Below are 21,169 nucleotides of genomic sequence, written 5' to 3' on the forward strand. Positions count from 1 at the left end.
CACTAGACCATTCAGGTATGACCTAAATCAAATCCCTTATGGTTATACAGTGGAAGTGAGAAATAGATTTAAGGGCCTAGATCTGATAGACAGAGTGCCTGATGAACTACGGAATGAGGTTCATGACATTGTACAGGAGACAGGGATCAAGACCATTCCCATAGAAAAGAAATGCAAAAAAGCAAAATGGCTGTCTGGGGAGGCCTTGCAAATAGCTGTGAAAAGAAGAGAAGCAAAAAGCAAAGGAGAAAAGGGAAGATATAAACATCTGAATGCAGAGTTCCAAAGAATAGCAAGAAGAGATAAGAAAGCCTTCGGCGATCAATGCAAAGAAATAGAGGAAAACAACAGAATGGGAAAGACTAGGGATCTCTTCAAAAAAATCAGAGATACCAAAGGAACATTTCATGCAAAGATGAGCTCGATAAAGGACAGAAATGGTATGGACCTAACAGAAGCAGAAGATATTAAGAGGAGATGGCAAGAATACACAGAAGAACTGTACAAAAAAGATCTTCACGACCCAGATAATCACGATGGTATGATCACTGACCTAGAGCCAGACATCCTGGAATGTGAAGTCAAGTGGGCCTTAGAAAGCATCACTACGAACAAAGCTAGTGGAGGTGATGGAATTCCAGTTGAGCTATTCCAAATCCTGAAAGATGATGCTGTGAAAGTGCTGCACTCAATATGCCAGCAAATTTGGGAAACTCAGCAGTGGCCACAGGACTGGAAGAGGTCAGTTTTCATTCCAATCCCAAAGAAAAGCAATGCCAAAGAATGCTCAAACTACCGCACAATTGCACTCATCTCACACGCTAGCAAAGTAATGCTCAAAATTCTCCAAGCCAGGCTTCAGCAATTTGTGAACCGTGAACTTCCTGATGTTCAAGCTGGTTTTAGAAAAGGCAGAGGAACCAGAGATCAAATTGGCAACATCCGCTGGATCATAGAAAAAGCAAGAGAGTTCCAGAAAAACATCTATTCTGCTTTATTGACTATGCCAAAGCCTTTGACTGTGTGGATCACAATAAACTGTGGAAAATTCTGAAAGAGATGGGAATACCAGACCACTTGATCTGCCTCTTGAGAAATTTGTATGCAGGTCAGGAAGCAACAGTTAGAATTAGACATGGAACAACAGACTGGTTCCAAATAGGAAAAGGAGTTCGTCAAGGCTGTAAATTGTCACCCTGTTTATTTAACTTATATGCAGAGTACATCATGAGAAACGCTGGACTGAAAGAAACACAAGCTGGAATCAAGATTGCCAGGAGAAATATCAATAACCTCAGATATGCAAATGACACCACCCTTATGGCAGAAAGTAAAGAGGAACTCAAAAGCCTCTTGATGAAAGTGAAAGTGGAGAGTGAAAAAGTTGGTTTAAAGCTCAACATTCAGAAAACGAATATCATGGCATCTGGTCCCACCACTTCATGGGAGATAGATGGAGAAACAGTGGAAATAGTGTCAGACTTTATTTTTCTGGGCTCCAAAATCACTACAGATGGTGACTGCAGCCATGAAATTAAAAGACGCTTACTCCTTGGAAGGAAAGTTATGACCAACCTAGATAGCATATTCAAAAGCAGAGACATTACTTTGCCAACAAAGGTCCGTCCTGTCTAGGCTATGGTTTTTCCTGTGGTCATGTATGGATGTGAGAGTTGGACTGTGAAGCAGGCTGAGCGCCGAAGAATTGATGCTTTTGAACTGTGGTGTTGGAGAAGACTCTCGAGAGTCCCTTGGACTGCAAGGAGATCCAACCAGTCCATTCTGAAGGAGATCAGCCCTGGGATTTCTTTGGAAGGACTGATGCTGAAGCTGAAACACCAATACTTTGGCCACTTCATGCAAAGACGACTCATTGGAAAAGACTCTGATGCTGGGAGGGATTGGGGGCAGGAGGAGAAGGGGACGACAGAGGATGAGATGGCTGGATGGCATCACTGACTCGATGGACGTGGGTCTGGGTGAACTCCGGGAGTTGGTGATGGACAGGGAGGCCTGGCGTGCTGCAATTCATGGGGTCACAAAGAGTCGGACACGACTGAGCAACTGATCTGATCTGATCTGATCTGAAAGGGCACAATTCAGTGGTTTTTAGTACATTCACAATGTGCAACCGTCATCACTAACTCCAGGATATTTTCATCTCCCCAGCAAGAAAACCCTTATCTGTTCATTTTAGTCCCTTGTATAGTTTCTTTATATTTTTAGTTGCTCAAGGAGACATTTGTCCTGGTATAAGCACTGCAGCCAAGGGTCCCAAGTGCCAGCCTGTCACAGCAGCATGTGTCAGTACTTCCTTCCTGTTTAATGGCTAATATTCCATTGTTTGAATAAGACCACCTTTTGCCTATCCAATGGACAGGTCAAATTTTGGGTTGGCCAAAAAGTTCCTTCGGGCTTATCATTCAGCTCATATGGAAAATTCCAAGCGACCTTTTGGCCAACCCAGTGTTTCTCAGGTTCTATCATTCCAAAGCATGGCACCGTGTATTTCGGGGACCAAGCATACCAAAAACTGCCTCTATTCGTCCAGGATTCACTAGGGGTCTATCTGGAGGAGGGAGGGCCTGTTCTAAACACGTGGAGACCTGCTAAAGTCCCTACGGTTTAGGAGGAAACCAGGGATTTATTACTCCAGATTGAGGGGCCACGGGCCAATCTAAGAAATCCAACGGGGTTTTGTTTGTTTGTTTGCGGAGCCAGAGACTCTGCACCATTTGCTCCCGGACCCTCCCAGGACCCTTGCAGTCCCAGGCTGTCTCTCCCGGACTCCAGGCCTGTGAGAGTCTTCTCCCACGTGGCGGCGCGCAGCCAATCAGCGCGGGGCGTCCGTAGTCATGGCAACAGTTGCGTCCAAGCTCCGCAGGTCTCGCGTCTCTTGCAAACTTGGTTATTACTGCTTTTCAGATACCCCATACTCCCGCGCAAGCACACACACACACACACACATTCACACGCGCTCTTCAGCGCCGGCTCACGCACATATTCACACGCGCTCTTCAGTGCCGGCTCCCAGCGCCGGGACCATGGACGACTCTAATGAAGAGTACGAGGCTGCGTTCCGGTCGCTGCTCCGTAAGCTCACCCTAAGCTCCCGGGAATCGACGCCACCTCCAGGAAGCCCTTGACCCCCGAGTGGACGGGTGCAAGCGGAGTGAAGGCTAGGACAGGAACGGGTATCCCATTGTGCCGTCCCCTCTCTGGGTGCGGGGTTGCCAGGGAGTCGGGGGCAGGTCATGCGTGTTTCTCAGATTTCCCGGCGAGGGCTGGAGACGCTGGCCGAGTCGCCTTGGTTTGGAACCAGAGGCCCAACCCATGTCCCCGGGAAAGGTGTCCAGGCCCTCTGGACTGTCCCTACTACCTCACCAGACTTTAGTACATTCAGTACTGGAGAAGCGGCATGGAAAAGAACATCAGTCTTCAAATTTTGCACAATAGCCTACTGTCCTTGATCAGCACCACAACTTTAGAGGTGAATGACAGATACATGGATAATCCCAGAAGAAGGGATGAGTACTGGGTCCAAGGGTGATACCCAGGAGTAAGAGCTAAGCACAGAGGAGGCGGGGGAGACGGGGAATGCTTCCACGGTCCTGGAAGAGATCTTTACACGGAGTCCTCCAAGCCAGAAGGAGGAGGAAAAGCCTTCCAGACCAGGGGAACAGCATGCACAGAGGCCCAGAGACATGGTGTCTTCAGAAAACTGCTCAGAGTTTAAGTGCTGCTGGAGATGAGTGGTGAGAGGGGTCAGAAGGGATAAGATCCCAGGAGATCTTGGGAGCCAGGAGATGGAGAAGCTACTGAGAATAACAGGATCAGATTGGGAGCATCAGCAAATGCAGAAATGAATTGGCAGGCTCGGAATGTTGGGAGTGGGGAGCTGTCCCAAACGCCCCGGCCAAAGAACCCGGGAGGCTAGGGAAAGGCGCCAGGTGAGAGGGGACTTCAGGACTTGGGGCTGATTAGATAGAGAACTTGGGAAGAGCAATCAAGGGTGACATGCAGGGTGGTAGCCAGGTTTACCTGGCAGATGGAGGTGCTTTCTACAGAGATAAGGAACCTCCTGGAAGAGTAGACAGGGATGCGGAGATAAGTTCAGTCTTGGTTGAGTTTGAGTTCTTTGTCGGCCATACAAGTTGAGGTGCTTTGGGAGCAACTGTAAGTAGAATGCTAAATCACTTCAGTCGTGTCCGACTTTGCAACCCTATGGACTGAAACCCTCCAGGTTCCTCTGTCCATGGGATTCTCCAGGCAAGAACACTGGAGTAGGTTGCCATTTCCTTCTCACTATATGTCGAGTCAGAGCTAATTCCAAATCATAAATATTGATATGAGAGTCCTCTGCATGTGGGGGCCACAGAAATGAGAGTGGAGGAGACTGTTTGGAAAAAAAAAAAAAAAACAAACAAGAGCACCCAAGTATAAACCTGAAAGCCATTGACTTTTTAGTAGTGGATAGGAAACAGAGGCCCAAGAATAAGTAGTCAGAGAGGTAGGATGGAATTCAGAGAGAGATTTGTAAAAAGCACGGGTAGTTCCCAATAAATGCTGGTTGGATGAATGACTACATTCTCAGTTGAACCCAGCATCTTGTCGTCAAAGAAATAATACATTGGTTGTTGAGAAGTGCTTACTTCTGTCCACATTAATGTATACATAGTCTAATTATTTTCTGACTATGAAAGGAACACATGTGCATTGTAAAGAGACCTAACAACTATACTGACTGTTCACTTTGTGCCAGGCTGGGTACCGGGGATACACAGGAAGTAAGACACAGTTCTTACCGTTGGGAGACTCACAGGCTGTTGGGAAAAAGTATCGGCATCAAGAAAAATATGGTAAATGCTATGAGGGGGCTAAGCTTGGGGGTTCTGGGACCCAGAGGGGCAGGAGGGAGGGGTTGGGATGCTTCTGGGGATAGGTGATGCCTGAGCTGAGCCTCTGAGGCCAAGTAGGGAGTGACCAAGTGAGCAGGGGAAAGGGAAGTGCATTCCAAAGACAGAAAGGGGGCGGGGGGCAGAAGGGGATACCCTGGAACCACAGTCAGGTTAGCTTGGGAACCAATCCAAGGTGAGGAAGCAGGGATGAGGAGGCAGCACTGGCGAGATTAGGGGGGTTGGCAGGGGCGGGTGCGACAGGTGGGACCACGTTAAGGAGATTGAACTTTATCCTGGAGGCAGCTGGGAGTAACAGAAAGGTTTTAAGCAGGAGAGTTTTCATTGTAGCAGGAAAATGATGCAGCAGGTTGACAGTATTTTTTTTTAAGATTTTTTTTATAGTAATGCTCTGCTCCTTCTGAATTTTAGAACATTCCCACACCTGTTATTCATTTGCTCTTCATAACAGTTTTGGAAGGTTGCTAGAGCAGAGTTTACATCATTTTAGTAAAAGAATTGAGACTCAGTGGGATTAGGTCACAGCCTGGGGTAATATCAAGAAATGGCTAAGAGCTGAGCTCTGGGGCCAGGCAAGCCAAAGTTCATGTCCCACCTCTGCTACTAATCAACTGTGTGTCCTCTGGCCTCTCTGAGCTCAGTGTCTTAATCTGTAAAAGGGGTATAATCATGGGGCCAATCTTTTAGGTCCATCCACTTGTAATTCACTCACTTACCAAAGTGAACTAAAGAGCCTTCTGATGAAGGTGAAAGAGGAGAGTGAAAAAGCTGGCTTAAAACTCAACATTCAAAAAACTGAGATCATGGCCTCTGGTCCCATCACTTCATGGCAAATAGATGGGGAAACAATAGAAACAGGTGACAGACTTTATCCTGGGAGGCTCCCAAATCACTGCAGATGGTGACTGCAGCCATGAAATTAAAAGACGCTTGCTCCTTGGAAGAAAGTTATGACTAACATAGACAGCACATTAAAAAGCAGAGACGTTACTTTGCCAACAAAGTTCCATCTAGTCAAAGCTATGGTTTTTCCAGTAGTCATGTATGGATGTGAGAGCTAGACCGTAAAGAAGGCTTAGCACTGAAGAATTGGTGCTTTTCACCTGTGGCATTGGAGAAGACTCTTGAGAGTCCCTTGGACTGCAGAGAGATCAAACCAGTCTGTCCTAAAGGAAATGAACCCCAAATATCCATTGGAGGGACTGATGCTGAGGTTGAAGCTCCAATAATTTGGCCACCTGATGCAAAAAGCTGACTCACTGGAAAAGACCCTGATACTGGGAAAGTTTGAAGGCAAGAGAAGAAGGGGACACAGAGGATGAGATGGCTGGATGGCATCACCGACTCAATGGACATGAGTTTGAGCAAGCTCCAGGAGATGGTGAAGGACAGGGAAGCCTGGCGTGCTGCAGTCCATGGGGTCACAGAGTTGGACATGCCTGAGTGACTAAGCAACAATAACCAAATATCTACTGAGCTTCCAGTCTATGTTGGCACTGTGGAGGCGCTGGGACTCCAGCAGGGAACAAGAGAGATGAGATCCTGGTTCACAGTGTACTGGAAAAGATAAATATCAACCAAGAGCTTCCCTGGTGGCTCAGCAGTAAATAATTTGCCTGCTAGTGTAGGAGACTTGAGTTCGATCCCTGGATCAGGAAGACCCCATGGAGGAGCAAATGGCAACCTGCTCCAGTATTTTTGCCTGGGAAATCCCATGGACAGAGGAGCCCAGCAGGTGACAGTCCATGGAGGGCCGGGGGATCACAGAGAGTTGGACATGACTGAGCACGCTTGAGCATTATGAATAAACGAACAGATTCTAAGCATCTCTACCACACAGTAAGGCAGGTACCATCATTATCCCCATTTTACAGATGAAGAGATTGAGACCAAAAGAATAAGAGATCATGCTGCCCATAAGCAGCTGGGCTAGGACTCAGGCCAGAGCACTCTGGCTGCAAAGCCTCTGCTCTTTACAGCACTAGGCTGCCTCAGATGTTCAGACCATCAGAATGGCATTTTAAAAAGATCATTCTGATTGCCAATGAGTAAGGCGCAGGCAGAGTCGAGTGGAGTAAGATTAGAACCTAAGACGGGTTCCATGAGAAAGCACAGAAATCCCTTGGCACAGTGCCTGCTGCAGGGAGTGCCCAGTCACATTAGATGTAAATATTTTCACCATCATCGCAAGGCAACAATGAAGTCAGGCCTGGAAGCCAGGCACCCTGACATACAGCCCCGTGCTGAAGCATTTCTCCTTCCTGACTCCTGTGGTCCTCATCCTGATAGGAACTCACCTTCTAACCCTCTTCCCCCAAGGGTTCTACCAGTCTAAGTCCCTGTTGGATGATGAAAATGCCAGCAAGGAGCCGGTGTTCAACCCCGAAGCGGTCATCGCCCACTGCTTCAAACAGTTCAAGCAGGAGGACTTCCACCTGCCCAGGAGCCGCCGGCGGGTCATCATCCTGCCACAGAAGGAGGCTCCGAAGCCTGTCCGTCCCACGCCCCAACTCCAGACTCCCCTGGAGCCCACCCCCAGCCCCAAAGCCCCGGAAGTCGGGGACACCCAAGAACAGCCAGAGGATCCGAGGGCGTGGCTCAGACAAAGGCTGAAGATGCGGAAGGACCTGGAATCGTTTGGCAACGTCGAGAGGTGGCTGCAGAACAAGGCCAACCTCACGCTGTCCAAGGCCAAGGTCCTACGTGACATCCACAAGAAGCAGCCCGTGGCTCGGCTGCCGAGCCAGCTGGCCATGATCAGGGACACTGCGGTAAGCAGCCCCGTTTGCCAGGCGCAGACACTCTGGGTGTTAGGGGCTTGCTGTCACTCATTCCCTCAGACTAGGAAGGGTGGGGATCTTTCACCCTAACTCCCACCATCCCCGCTCCCAGTCCAGGGGAGTCCTGGGACAGAAGTCCTGAAAAGGAGGTGTACTTGTGATCTTTTGTTGGGCTTCCCTGGTGGCTCAGACAGTAAAGAATCCGCCTGCAATGCAGGAGACCCGGGTTCCATCCCTGAGTCAGGAAGATTCCCTGGAGAAGGGAAGGGCACCCCACTCCCGTATTCTTGCCTGGAGAATCCCATGGACAGAGGAGCCCAACGGGCTGCAGTCTGTGGGGTCGCAAAGAGTAAGGTGCGACTGAGCGCACACACACACACACACACACGCACACATGTACACACACCCCCGACCATGTGTTCACAGGGCTATTGTGAAGATCACAGTTGTGAGACTGGAAGAAAGTCTTATAAATCTTTTCTTTGCTAAGAAAATCTTTTACAACATTTGTATATGAATTTGTGTGTATATACATATTGTTCCCTCTATAAATATGAAGACAGAAGCTCAGTGAGGCCACACATTGTCCAAGCCCAGAGAGATAGTAACTGGCAGTCAGTAGCCAGAGCCCTCGTCTTCCAAATGCATCCAACACAGACACTTGAAAATTCTCCCAGTTTAGGTAAAGCTGGCATAAGAGGTGAGATAACTTGGGTTTAAACCCAGCTCTGCTACTTCCTAGCCATATGATCTGGGCCTCGGTTTCCTCAACTCTTAAATGGGGAGGACCAATGTGCCTGCTTCCCACGGTTGCTGCAACATCCAAATGGATTAATATATATAAGGTGCCTGAGACATGCCGAGCGTATAGTGAGCCCTCGTTCAACGTTTGTCATTTTTATTATGATTGCAGAATTACCGGTTTCATTTGGGTTAGCCCCCAAACTTCAGAGTCAGTCCTTGGTGTAATCATAGTCAAAACCCAACTTTCATGGTTCTCACACACCCTTTCCTGCCAACAGCACAGCCTCTAGGTATAAGCACAGGACTTGGGTTAGAAATCCACTGCTTACTTGCTGTGTGATCCTGGGCAAGTCGCTTCACCTCGCTGAGCCTGTTTCTTCATTTGGGAAGGGAAGCTTCCCAAAGGGAAGCTAATACCTACTATTGAATTCACGGCATCCTTCTTTTCCATTCAGCAAACCATTACTGCCTGCTTGCACAGGGCTGGGGGCTTTGTTGAGTACAAGCATAGGAGGTGGGGGATGTAGCTGAGTAAGATGTGATCTTGCTCCCAGGGGGTTCACATGTTAGTGGGGGAGGCAGACACAAAAGATTAATGACTCTGCAGTTGCCTCCAGGCCACTGATAGACGCCAGGCCGCTGATAGACTCCAGGCCGCTGAGGAGCTATAAGCTAGGGAATAGAAAGGCCTTTTGTAAACTGTCAAGTGCTCCACCACACTAACGGAACAGTATTCCTGAGTAGTTTACCCTGCTATCTGTTGGGGGGCACCCCATGGATACCAACATCTGAAGATGCTCGAGACCCTCATATAAAAGGGCAGAGTATTTGCGTATAACCCACGAGCATCCTCCCTTACATTTGAATCATCTCTAGATGACTTAGAATACCTAATATAATGTAAAGGTCATGTGAATAGTTATACATATCATGTTAAGTATGACATAAATAGTTGATGGCCATGGCAAATTCAAGCTTTACTTTTTGGAACTTTCTGGAGTTTTTAAATCCATGGATGTGGAGTGCACGGACCTGGAGGGCTGACTGTATTCCCGTTCACCTGGAAGGGAGGGGCAGTAGGATTCTGACAGAGAAGGGAGAGGTATTCCAGGCGGGAGGCCCAGGGCCAGAGGCTGGGGAGTAGGGGCAGCAGAGGCCCCAGGCGGCTTCAGGCAGGGGCTCATATTTTGATGCGCTGAGAGCCCAGTGGGATTATGATAGTGACTGGTCTGACGAGAGATGGGGATAAGAATGAAGTTCTAGTTCTCATTTTGTCCAAACCTCTTGTGCCTGATGAGAACTTGGAGGCTCAGAGAAGCCAAGCGGCCCAGGCCTCCCGCGGCAGGACGTGCCTGCCGAAAGCCCACGCCCTTTGCCCTGCACCCTGCCATCTGGGCGGCGTGGCTCGGCCTCTCTCTTTCCCATTTCTATATCTGGGGACCCAGCTCCGTGGTGTCTCCTGAACGCTCCCCTCTGCCCCCCTCTCTTGCCTCTTTCAGAAGAAAAGCCAGCAACCCTCCCGCCGGCAGGTGCCCCAGCTCCGACTGCCCAAACCCCCCGCCCTGTCAACCTTGTACTCCTACCTGCACTGCCGCAAGATCAAGATCCTGGAGCTGTTTCACAAGGTGGACCAGGGCAAGCACCAGATCTCCCGAGAGGAGTTCATCGTGGCTCTCAAGGCGGTAAGCGCCTCCCCTGCTGGCTTGAGGTGGGGTGGGGGTGCCCGTGCACCCCCACAGCCCTGCGGCACTATCCTGCTCTGACATCCCCCGCATTATTTGTAAAGCCGGATTGGAATGTGTGGCTTAACCTGAGCCCCCCATCAGACCCCTAAAGCCACCTTGCCCCAGTCTGACCTTGAAAGGCCCTACCTGAGGGGGAAGTGTGTAGAGCCAGCCTTGTAACCAGCCTGCTGCTTAGGGAATCACTGTCCTGCCAGTGAGACCCCAGAACTGAGCACAGAGAGAGCTGGATCTTCAGTCCTGCCTGTAGAACCTTCTAGAGCTTCTGGAACCATCACTAGCATGTGACTCACATAGGGGTATTGTTAAAACACAGCTTCTGTCCCAGTATCTCTGTGTGGGGTCCCAAGATACTGCCTTCTTTTTTTTTGATGGGGAGAGGTACCATGCAGCTTATGGGATCTTAGTTCCCCGACTAGGGATCAAACCTGGGCCCCCAGCAGTGGAAGCAGGGAGTCCTAACCACTGGACCACCAGGGTAGCCCCCTCAGGATGCTGTACGCTAACAAGCTCCCAGCGATGCCCATGGTGTGGGTCCTCAGACCACACCTTGTCGGGTTATTCAAAAATTCAATTTAACTATAAATAAATAAAACTAGAACTCCAGTTCCTCAGGCACAGTGGCCACAGTTGGAGTGCTCAGCAGTTGCTCTGCTGCTGGACCCCTCAGACAGAGCATCTTCCCATCATCACAGGAAGTCCTGTTGGTCTAGCAGAGCTCTGCTAACTCTGGCCCAGGAGTCGAATCCAACTGGTCTCCTGTTTTTTTGTCAATAAAGTTTTATTGGAACACAACACACACATTTGTCTATGCGTTATCATGGCCGCTCTCATGCTAGGAGGGCAGAGTTGAATAGTGATGACAGAGACCCACATGGCTCCCAGAGCCTAAAATACTTACCATCTGGCCCTTTCTAGAAAAAGTTTGCCGATTCCTGGTCTGGGTGACTTAAACTTTTATATATTTTGAATACATGATACCTTTAAAAAAAACTTTAGGAAAGAAGGGGAATGCTACACTTTTTTTAGTCTAAAATCACCAGCAGTTTCAGGCTTTCATTTTATACCATGTAGCTATCTAAACAACATTTCAAAGCATTTAAAACAAAAAATAAAGGGTCTTTAATTCAACGTCACCAAAAAGTTCAAACACTAAATCCTTTAGCACCAGGTGAGTTCTGATCGTCTTTAAATAAAGCACAGAGAATAACATCTACAGTGTAAAGAAGCTGGCAAAGATACATTTCCTTTCACACTATTTTTTCTTGAATATTCAGTATTGCTGGCAAGTATCGTATTCCTCCAAAGTTTGCCCGTCACCCTTAAAAGAGTCCCGGGCATTAGATTTCCGACTCTATTTTACTTCAGTTAAGGGAGGCCTCTGTGTCCCTCACAGACAAGGATGACAGATGTGACATCCTCCTTCCAGTCTGGCACTGGAAGGCTGAGATTGAAATGGAGTGTGCAGGCAGGCCAGAGGGAGAAGTAACAGCCTCTGCAAAGATGGGGACACGTCTGGACCGGGGTTTGGAAGGAGGGATGGGAGCTGTTCAGGCAGAAAGTGGGAAACGCCTGAGTCAAGGCAGAGGGTGGGAAATGTGCAGGGCCCCGGGGAGAGGCTCTGAGCTCCTTCACAGGGACCCTGGATGTGAGCTGGGAGCGCCTGAGGATGAAACTCGATGGGGAGGCGGGGCCAGGCTGGCGAGGCTTTGGCCATCCTAGCAGGACATCTGGAGCCAGGCTGCCCACCTGGGCTTCTCTTGTCTCCTCAGATTGGAGTCCCTCTGAAAAACCAGGAGGTGGAGGACATTGTGGTCTACCTCAGCTCCCTGGGGAAGCACAACAGCATCACGATGGATAACCTGGCCAGCACCTACAAGCAGTGGTCTTTGGCTCGGCAGCAAAGCACCCTGACCATCGCAACAGAGGGTGCGTGTCTGCCTCCGCCCCTCCCCGTGCAGGGAGGAAGCTGACGCTCAGAGAGGCTGACTGCCGGGCCACAGTCTCAAATCTAGAAGGCAGCAGGGCCAGGATCTCATTTCTGCCCGGGGCCGCAGAGGCCTGAAGCAGGCCTGGAAAAGCAGGATGCTGGAGGATGGGAACGGAAACGGGAAGGCTGGGCCGGGTGCGGGAGAGGGAGGAGAAGGCCACAGAGGAGCCCGAAGAAGGGACACCTTCAAGGCACCCGCTCGGCAACACTGGTTCACTGCCCGATGGGCTCTATGGCCGGGCACCCTCTCAGCTCCTCCTTCCTCTTCCTCTTCCCTCCACCCTTAGATTCCAGATCATCCAATGACAGCGGCTCCACACAGAGTTCATCCCCAAAGCAGAAGGCGAATGTACCCCCAGAGGCTCCCAAGATGGACCTGCTGACGGTGCCCGTGGTCGACACGGAGATGGAGGCACGGCCCATGACACTGGAGGAGATGGAAGATGTGGGCAAGCACTACCGAGAGAGGAAGCGGCAGAACAAGGTGCCCACCCCGACAGGAGAGGGACGGGGCTTGGGGACCGGGCAGGCCGGGCCCACATGCCCCACCTTCTGGCCGGGGGAGCTCTGGGGGTCCCAGCTTCCTTACCTCCTCGTTCCCTCTTCTGTCTGTATGAACAACACCTGCCTCCCAAGGTTTCTGATAAGATGAGTTGATATGATGTTTCTGAAAGTCCCGAGTTCCCTTCCTCCAACTGTTGAATCACGACTGACTCCTGAGGCCAGGACTGCATGTTCATCACAGCTGGAATCCAAGAACCTGGCCTGGGGCCTGGCACTGAGTAGGCACTCCAGGAACACATGTTGAGTGAAGGAAGGAAGAACTGATTGTATAAATTAATTCACCCAATAAATTTTTATTGCGAGCCTGTGATGCATCAGGCACTGTTCACTAAGTGCTTCCCTGGTGGCTCAGATGGTAAGGAATCTGCCTGCAATGCAGGAGACCCAGATTCGATCCCTGAGCCGAGATGATTCCCTGAAGAATGGAAATGGCAACCCACTCCAGAATTCTTACCTGGAGAATCCCATGGACAGAGGAGCCTGGTGGGCTACATACAGTCCATGGGGTTGCAAAGAGTTGGACACGACTGAAGCGACTTAGCACACACGCAAAGGAGCCTTCTGTATGTGTATACAGTCGCGTGTGCACTTCTGTGTAAGGAGCTGTGCACAAAGAACCTTGTGCCCGGCCCATTCACATGTTATGCAGGCGTCACCTTGATCAGGGGTGATTTTTCCTCCCCAGTGGCTGACATCAACAGCTGCACTCACGGGCCGGGGGAGGAGAGGCGCCTGAGGCTCCGCATCTGCCTTGGGCCAGGAGGGAGGCGAGGAGGAGTGAGTGCCCGCCTCCACTCTCCCCACAGCTGGCCCTCCCCTCCATCCAGTACACGGAGCAGTGCCGCCTGGTGCGCAGCGGGGACAAGCACTTTGACGAGCACTGCCTGCCGACCACAGTCCACGGGGAGATGGGGAGCATCCTCAACAGGTCCCGCGTGGACACCTTCCTGGTCTACCTGCAGTGCTGGAAGGTCTGCGAGGCCCACGGCCTCCCGCTGACCGAGGACATCCTCATGAGAGGTAGGGGCCTCGGGTCTGCTGGGAAGGTGTCAAGGGGGCCCCCGAGCAGGGGGCCAGGGTGGCAGCCACCTGAGGCTTGTCCTTCCCCAGCCGACAAGCACCCAACCACACCACGGAGACGCTGGGGAGAAAGGGGGCTGGGGGAAGAACAGCCCCACCGGGTTCGCTTTTATTTATTTGGGGCTGTGCTGGGTCTTCGTTGCCACGCGGGCTTTTTCTCTAGGTGCGGGGAGCGGGGGCTGCCCTCTAGCGGCAGTGCACGGGCTTCTCATGGCGGTGATTTCTCCCATTGTGAAGCACGGCACAGGCTCAGCAGTTGAAGGCGCACGGGCTTAGATGCTCCGCAGCACGTGGGATCCTCCCAGACCAAAGATCAAACCCGTTGTCCTCTGCACTGGGCAGGTAGATTCCCGTCCCCTGTGCTACCAGGGAAGTCTCCTGGTTTGCTGTGAGAGGGGATTTGACAGCCCTGCAGGTCCCACACTCTGCTCCTTAGGCCCAGAGTCCAGGTTCCCCAGCCTAGGGAAGGGAGCACCAGGACTGGAGGTCCAGGTGAGGGAGCCAGAGGTGGGCCAGGAGGAACAGTCCCGAATGAGCACCGACCATCGTGTCGATGTGGGAAATACGTCGGTGTTATAAGGAGTGAATCTGTGCATGTGATGAGTTGTTAAGATGAAATAATGTAGTTATAGCATAATTATTTGGTATTCATATTTACTGACAATAAGAGCCATTTCCTTAAGCAGATAAACTGTTGTAGGATCAGGGAAAAGATGGTTAAAGAATGGGACTTGCGAACAATGCATTGTTTCATTTAATATTTACATCTAATATATTTGTTTACAAATATGCTTTTGTCCTTGGGAACTGTGATTGCATGATAAAGGGAAACTGTTTTGTTATTCCTAAGTATGAATTAGTTTGCTTATTAGAGTAGGCGATTTCGGACCAGAAGCCTGGCTGGGAGAGGTAACCGCAACGACACAAGGAGTGTTCCAAACCCACTCGTCTCAGCCAGGCCTGTTTCTTGGTGCTTCTGCCACACAGAAAGAAGAACGCACGGGGAGACGGGTTCTGTGGAAGCCCTTTGCCCTCTGCTGAGCCCACAGGTCTCAATCCTGAGCTCTCGCACCGGTCCCGCCCTCTGCTTGGGGCAAGAGCTGTGTTTCCATGTATCCAAGCAGATCTGAACCCTCCACTCCTGGGTGGACTGTGTGCTTCTGAGACACGGGGCAGAGGAGCGGCCCCATAGGCCCCTGATGACCATGTAATGATGCTGGCATCTCGCATTTATGAAGTACGTGTTCAACGGGCCAGTCGCTGCTGCACTGGAGGGCAGAGGTTTTCCTGTAGGAACCTCGCAGGAAGGAGCTGTGGCCGTTCTGGGCTGTGGTTTTCTGAGAAAGGGACACACAGAGGGTGCCGTGACTTCCCTGAGAACAAGAGTCACCCCCCCCACCCCGGCCCCGGGAGGGGAAACAAACGCTCAGTGTAGAGGACCTTGGGTCTTGTATTAGTTTGGTAGAACTGCTGTAACTAAACACCACAGACTGGGGGCTTACACAGCAGAAAGGTATTTTCTCACCATTCTGGAGGCAGACAGTCCAAGATCAAGGTGCTGGCAGGGTTCATGTCCTCTGAGATCGCTCTCCGTGCCCTCCAGACAGTCACTGTCTGGCTGTCTAGTCACACGGTCGTTTCCGTGCACACATGCGCCCCTGCTGTGTCTCTGCGCCCACATTTCCTCTGCTAAGGACACCAGTCAGACTGGATGCAGCCCTTCCTTAGTGGCTTCATTTTAGCTTTATCACCTCTTGAAAGGCCTCATGTCCAAATACAAATTCTAGGGGTCAGAGCTTCAATGTATGAATTTGGGGGGATACAAGTCAGGCCATAAAAGGTCTATACAAGAGGAAGTGGCCAAGGGCCTTCAGGAACACAGGCCAACCAGCCTAAATGGTCACTGTCTCCCGCACAAGCTGCACACCCCTCGCCTGGGCAGCCGCTTGCCGCCGTCTGGGCCAGGAGGGCAGAGATATGGCAGGTGACCCCACAGCTCTCGACCCTGACTTTTATCCTCCCTCCCTCCTTCCTCGGGGAGCCTCATGCTCCCAGATCACCTGGGCTTGGCGTGCAGTGGGGCTCAGGTGTTCTAAAATGCAGGCAGGATTCCCAGGCACACGACGGCTCCTGCGGGCTAGGTCTCGCCCCCAGACATGCCGGCTGGTCCGTCCCCACCAGAGAGGATCGAGGCTTTACTGAGTCTCTCCACCACCGGCTTTTGCTGGCTCCTGGGCCTGCACACAGCTGAGCTTCACCTGTCTGCAGGATCCCTCACTCATGAGCACATAGGCACATCTGTGGGTGGGCTTCCTTTTGCTTCTGACTGGTCTAAAATGGGAAAGACGCTAGTCCATCTCTGGCTGCTGTCCTGGCCACTGTCTGTTGCCTGTCCTTAAGACAGAGACCAGAAGCACAAACCCTGGCACTTCCAGGTCTGTGCCTGAGGCTAGAGCTTGGTGGGCTCAGATCCCAGACCTCAAGCTCATGGGCCAGACTTCTGGAACATCGAGGCATTTCCCCTCTCCACTGAATATAGCTTTATTGTTCTGCTCCCCCTAATTTTATAGATAAATCTTGCTCATTTACATTTTTGAAAACAAAACAAAACAAAATCCCCCAGCCAGAGTTGACCACCAATAATATTTAACGACCATCCTTTCACAAATCTCTTTTTCTTATTTATTTGCTATTCACATGGATTAGCTCTATAAGTCATTTTTTAAAAGTCCTATATGTATATACATTAAAAAATGTAGTTTAAAAATCATGTAAACCTTTTAAAAATGATGATGTTGCCCATCTCCCCCTTCCCTACTCTCCCTTCTCACCTGTGCAATCCCTGCCCTCTACCCAAATAAACATTAAAACTTGGGACTTCCCTGGTGGTCCAGTGGCTAAGACTCCATGCTCCCACTGCAAGGGGCCTGAGTCCAACCCCTAGTTGGGGAACTAGATCCCAGATGCTGCAACTAGAGATTGAAATTCCCTGGCAGCTAAGACCTGCTGCAACCAAATAAATAAATATCAACAAAATTTAAAAAAGTCTCGGACTTCCCTGGTGGTCCATTTGTTAAGATGCTGAGCTTCCAAAGCAAGGGGCATGGGTTCCATTCCAGGTCGGAGAACTAAGATCCCACAAGCCTCTCAGCCAAAATAGATAATGTAAATAAAGAAATACATTTGTGTTGGCCAGATAAGGAGGGGGCATTCTAAGCAATAAACTGTAGTTGATTCACCAACTAAAAACAAACAAAAAAACCCTTAAAAACAATGAATAACCTGGAGAGTGAACCTCCACCACTGCCTCCAGAACATGAGACGCTGGGGCGAGTGGCAGAAGTGCTGCTTCTGCACGAGAAAACCCACCACCCACCGAGTCTAAGTTAATCCAGTGATGTCTTGGGTGAGGCCTCCCTCCCTCCTTCAGGGACTCCTGAGCAGGCGGCCCCTGCAGAGCAGGGTGTGGGGCCACGCTCCCTCCTACCTGCCCCCAGGCCTCGGGGCCACCGCCGCCCTGGTTCTGAACAGGCGCCCTCATCTGTGGTCCCCTGAGTGGTAGCCTGCCAGCCCCACTTCCCGACAGCATGCTGCCAGGACGCACTCACCACCATCGGGGAGGGGGTGTGCTGGGGAAGGACTCGGGGACCTGCTGCACTATTTTTTGCAACTTGCTGTGAACCTACCATCATTTAAAAATAAAAAGTAAAGGGACTTCCCTGGTAGCTTAATGGTTAAGCCTCCAAGCTTCCCGTGCAGGGAACTGTGGGTTTGATCTCTGGTCGGGGAACTAAGATCCCACGTGCCACTGCAGACCAAAAGAAAAAGTAAATAAATAAAGTAAAAAAAAAAATAATGTATATAAGGAAAATCTTTTCAAACAAGAATGTGAATTTGTTTTTAAAAATAGCCCCCCTCGGCCCCAAAGGCTGGGGTTGGGGACGGGTCTCGGGCTGACAGGCCATGTTTCTCCTCCTGCTTACAGCCCTGATGTACCCAGGGGACAAGATCATTTTCCAGAAGGATGAGATGCGCCCGATCCGGCAGCCAGGAGGCTACTACTCAGACTTCAAGCCCTTCACTGAGAACCTGGCCCTGGTCCGGCCCCAGGGTGTTCCTGTGCCTGTGCCTCAGAAGAAGCCTGACAAGCTGAGTGTCAGCCCCTCCTCCTCCGCCCTGCGCTCCTGCCCACTGATGCCCCATGGCTGGGGTGGTGGTGGGCAGTTACAGGCGGGTCACAAGGAGGTGTCTGTGTCCTTACCCGGCATGTCCAGCTCACCTGATCCCCACGGACTGGCCGCGTGTCCCCCCGGCACGTGTCTCCCCAGCCTTCTTGCCTCACCCGCATGCAGCCCTCCTGACTACATCCTACACGACCTCAAGGTCTCTGGAAAAGGTTAAAAAGAAGGACTTCTTAGAGAAACCGGGGAGGCCTCTTCACGAATCGTGGGCCGGGTGTAGGGCCCCTGCCAAGGACAGTGGTGGCAACCCCTCCTCTGCCTTCTCTAGCAAAATGTGGGCTTGCACACTCCTGCCCAGAGAAAAGAACTCTGCCCTGGGGCCTCCCCTGACCGTCAGATCAGCCCAGTGTCTCTCTAAGAGAATGTCCTGCTTTGTCAGGAGGTGATCGGCTAGCAGGCTACCACCAGCCAGCTTTGGTGGGGACTGCAGAGTGGAAATGGCAACCCACTCCAGTGTTCTTGCCTTGAGAATCCCAGGGATGGGGGAGCCTGGTGGGCTGCTGTCTATGGGGTCGCAGAGAGTCAGACGAGACTGAAGCGACTTAGCAGCAGCAGCAGCAGCAGAGTGGAGGGAGGGAGGGGAGAAGGGGCAGCTGACCAGATACCGTGACGGGGGAGGGGCTGAGGACCTGCCCACACTGTCCGTTGCTGCCAGATGCCTGCTCGGGTGGTCTGGCCAGACAGCCGGGGTGGGAAAGCAGTGGAGCAATCTGCTCCACTGACAGACCAGAGGTCAAATGGACCGTTACCTCGCTTACTGAACCTTAGCATGTTCATCTGTAAAATGGGCCTGACAGCTCTACCACACACACAGTGAGGACCCTTAGCACCTGAGCACTGATTGTTATAGCCTATCCCTTCAGGCCATTCTTGAGTGTAGGAGTGGGCTTCGCCTGCAGGTGGAGCTGGCCACAGTCCTGGCAGGGAAGAGCTGAGGGTGAGCTGGGCAGCTGGTCACCTAGAGAGTCCTCTCTGATCCCCTGCATGGCTGCCACCAATTCCTGAGCCATGAACCTCAAAAAACTGAGAAAGTGACTTCTGTCCTGCTCTGACAGGCCCCAGTTATAAAGGATAGAGGTCCCCCAGGGCGGGGGTGGACTGGTTTCATTGGCTACTTAGCATGTCTTGTCAAAGATTCCGAGGCAGATGCAGGCTTGCTGGGAAAGAGTGCTGTGGTGATTAAGTGATGTCTACCAGGCCCCAGATTTGGGGCGTTACCTTTTACCACCCTTGTCCTCAAGGCGGGATTCAGCTCTGGAGGGCAAGTGGGAGTCGCAGGCGCAAAAAGGATTCAGATGATTGAGCATGTCTCGTAATGACTTTAGAGGTCTCCGTGCTGGGGAACGAGAAACCCAAGGCCCCCACAAGGGGACTGACTGGTCCCAAGTCGCCCAACCAGCGAGGCTAGGAACCCAGCGCTGCCATCCTGTCTGCCTCCCCAGTAGGGCCCCAGAGATCTAGACACTCCAGTTCACCGTGTGTTCCACTGGAGCATGGCAGACAGTCAGGGCCCCGAACAGGGAGAAGTTCTCTTTCCAGGGCTCTGGTCTGGATTCAGAGGTGGGCCCCCATCACCCTGACATACTTACTCCCTGAGGCCCCACTGACCTGGATTTCCTGTCTCCTGACGAGATACCTCTCTCTCTCTCCTCCACCAGGAAAATGCCGAAGAAAATCAAGAAAATCAATTTTAAGGAATTTGAGGAATTCACCAGGTCTGTAGTGATCATCGAACTCTGGGGGAGGGGGGGGGGCAGGTGGGAGGAAGGGACCCAGGACTCGAGTATTGCAGGGTACATGGGACCCAGCATGCAGGAATCAGTGCCCAGGAGCTGAGGATCTGTAAAGTGACCCTTAAGTGTGCCAGAGGCTTCCCTGGTGGCTCAGCAGTAAAGAATCCACCTGCAGTGCAGGAGCCTTCAATCCCTGGGTCAGGAAGATCCTCTGCAGAAGGGCATAGCAACCCACTCCAGTATTCTTGCCCAGAGAATCCCATGGACAGAGGAGCCTGGCAGGCTACAGTCCATGGGGTCGCAGAGAGTCAGACACGACTGAAGAGACTTAGCACGCATGCACACACAAGAGTGCCAGGCAGACACTGCTCCCCACTCGTTAATTCACATAAACCCTCTCCACAACCCTATGAAGTTACGCTTAGCATTCCCATTTCACAGAAGAGGAAACTGCCGTACAGGAAGGCTGACTACCTTGCTCCAAGTCACGGATCTATTAAGTGGTAGAGCAGAGATTTGGACCCAGGTGTGCTGACTCCAGCGGCTGCCCTCTGAACAGCACGTGACAATGCCTCTACAGAACAGGTGGTGTGCGTGTTAAGAGTCTGGATTTAGAGACAGCCGACTGGCAGTCAAGCCCACCCCCCGCCACTTGCCAGCTGTGTGGCCTTGGGGAAATGACTTCGCCCCTCTAGGCCTCCGGGAGGCAGCAGGACAACAGAGTACTAGAGTGCTTAGTACAGAGCTGCACCTCCGCTGGGGAAGGAGCCCCAGCTGCCCCCTGTCTCCATGACGACTGTCTCTGTCTTCTCCTTCCCCAGGAAGCTGAAGGAGAAGAAGCCCAGCAGTCCACAGCTAACCCATCCCAACTTCTTCTGGCCGGGTCACCTCCTGGACAAGCTGCGGCTCTACCTGCCCACTGTGACCATGGACCGGAGCCTGGCCATCTTCAGCTGTGTCCAACAGCGGCCCCACGTCTACCCGGCCACCTACCACTCCGACTGCTGGTGGCCCATTAAGGACGTGAATTACGTGACCTACGCCTATTACGATGCCCACAAGATCTATCACATCAACTAGAGTGGCCCAGGTGTCACCAGACCTAGCCATCCTGGGGCCAGGCACCAGCGCAGCTAGCAGCCCAGAGCTGTAGACGCAGGGAGGGCGTTAAAGAGCCAGGCAAGAGAAGTCGTTTCAGTGGGAAGGCCTGGGCCAGCTGTCTCCAGACAAAGCGTCCAGTGTCTCAGAGCATGGATGTGTCCAGGGGAAGATGTGGTTTTTGAGTGTCTCCCTCTCCTGACCTCTGTCCTGTTGAAATAAAACTGGGTTGAGGTTTTCCTCATTTCACCTGTGATTCAGCTGATGTAATTTCCAGATTC

The 21,169-nt window shown here is 51.5% G+C and overlaps 1 protein-coding gene across 4 annotated transcripts; it reads left to right on the forward strand.

Annotated features, from left to right (window-relative positions):
* The first annotated feature begins 938 nt into the window (after positions 1-938).
* On the forward strand, positions 939-21,144 carry EFCAB12 (EF-hand calcium binding domain 12). 4 transcript variants are annotated; one of them, XM_024982590.2, is made up of 10 exons: positions 939-3,490; positions 4,763-4,859; positions 7,236-7,687; positions 9,940-10,122; positions 11,955-12,111; positions 12,460-12,656; positions 13,543-13,756; positions 17,802-17,964; positions 19,716-19,772; positions 20,612-21,144. In XM_024982590.2, the coding sequence occupies exons 1-10, from the start codon at positions 3,419-3,421 to the stop codon at positions 20,868-20,870; spliced, it is 1,851 nt and encodes a 616-aa protein (XP_024838358.1). In that variant the 5' UTR covers positions 939-3,418; the 3' UTR covers positions 20,871-21,144. The 4 variants fall into 4 exon arrangements, with proteins under 4 accessions (XP_024838358.1, XP_005223177.1, XP_059736111.1 ...); XM_005223120.5 differs by having other exon boundaries at positions 939-3,093; XM_059880128.1 differs by lacking the exon at positions 4,763-4,859 and having other exon boundaries at positions 939-3,093; positions 13,564-13,756.
* The last annotated feature ends 25 nt before the right edge of the window (positions 21,145-21,169 follow it).

The sequence above is a fragment of the Bos taurus genome, chromosome 22 (genome assembly GCF_002263795.3).
Source record: "Bos taurus isolate L1 Dominette 01449 registration number 42190680 breed Hereford chromosome 22, ARS-UCD2.0, whole genome shotgun sequence".
Lineage (NCBI taxonomy): Eukaryota > Metazoa > Chordata > Mammalia > Artiodactyla > Bovidae > Bos > Bos taurus.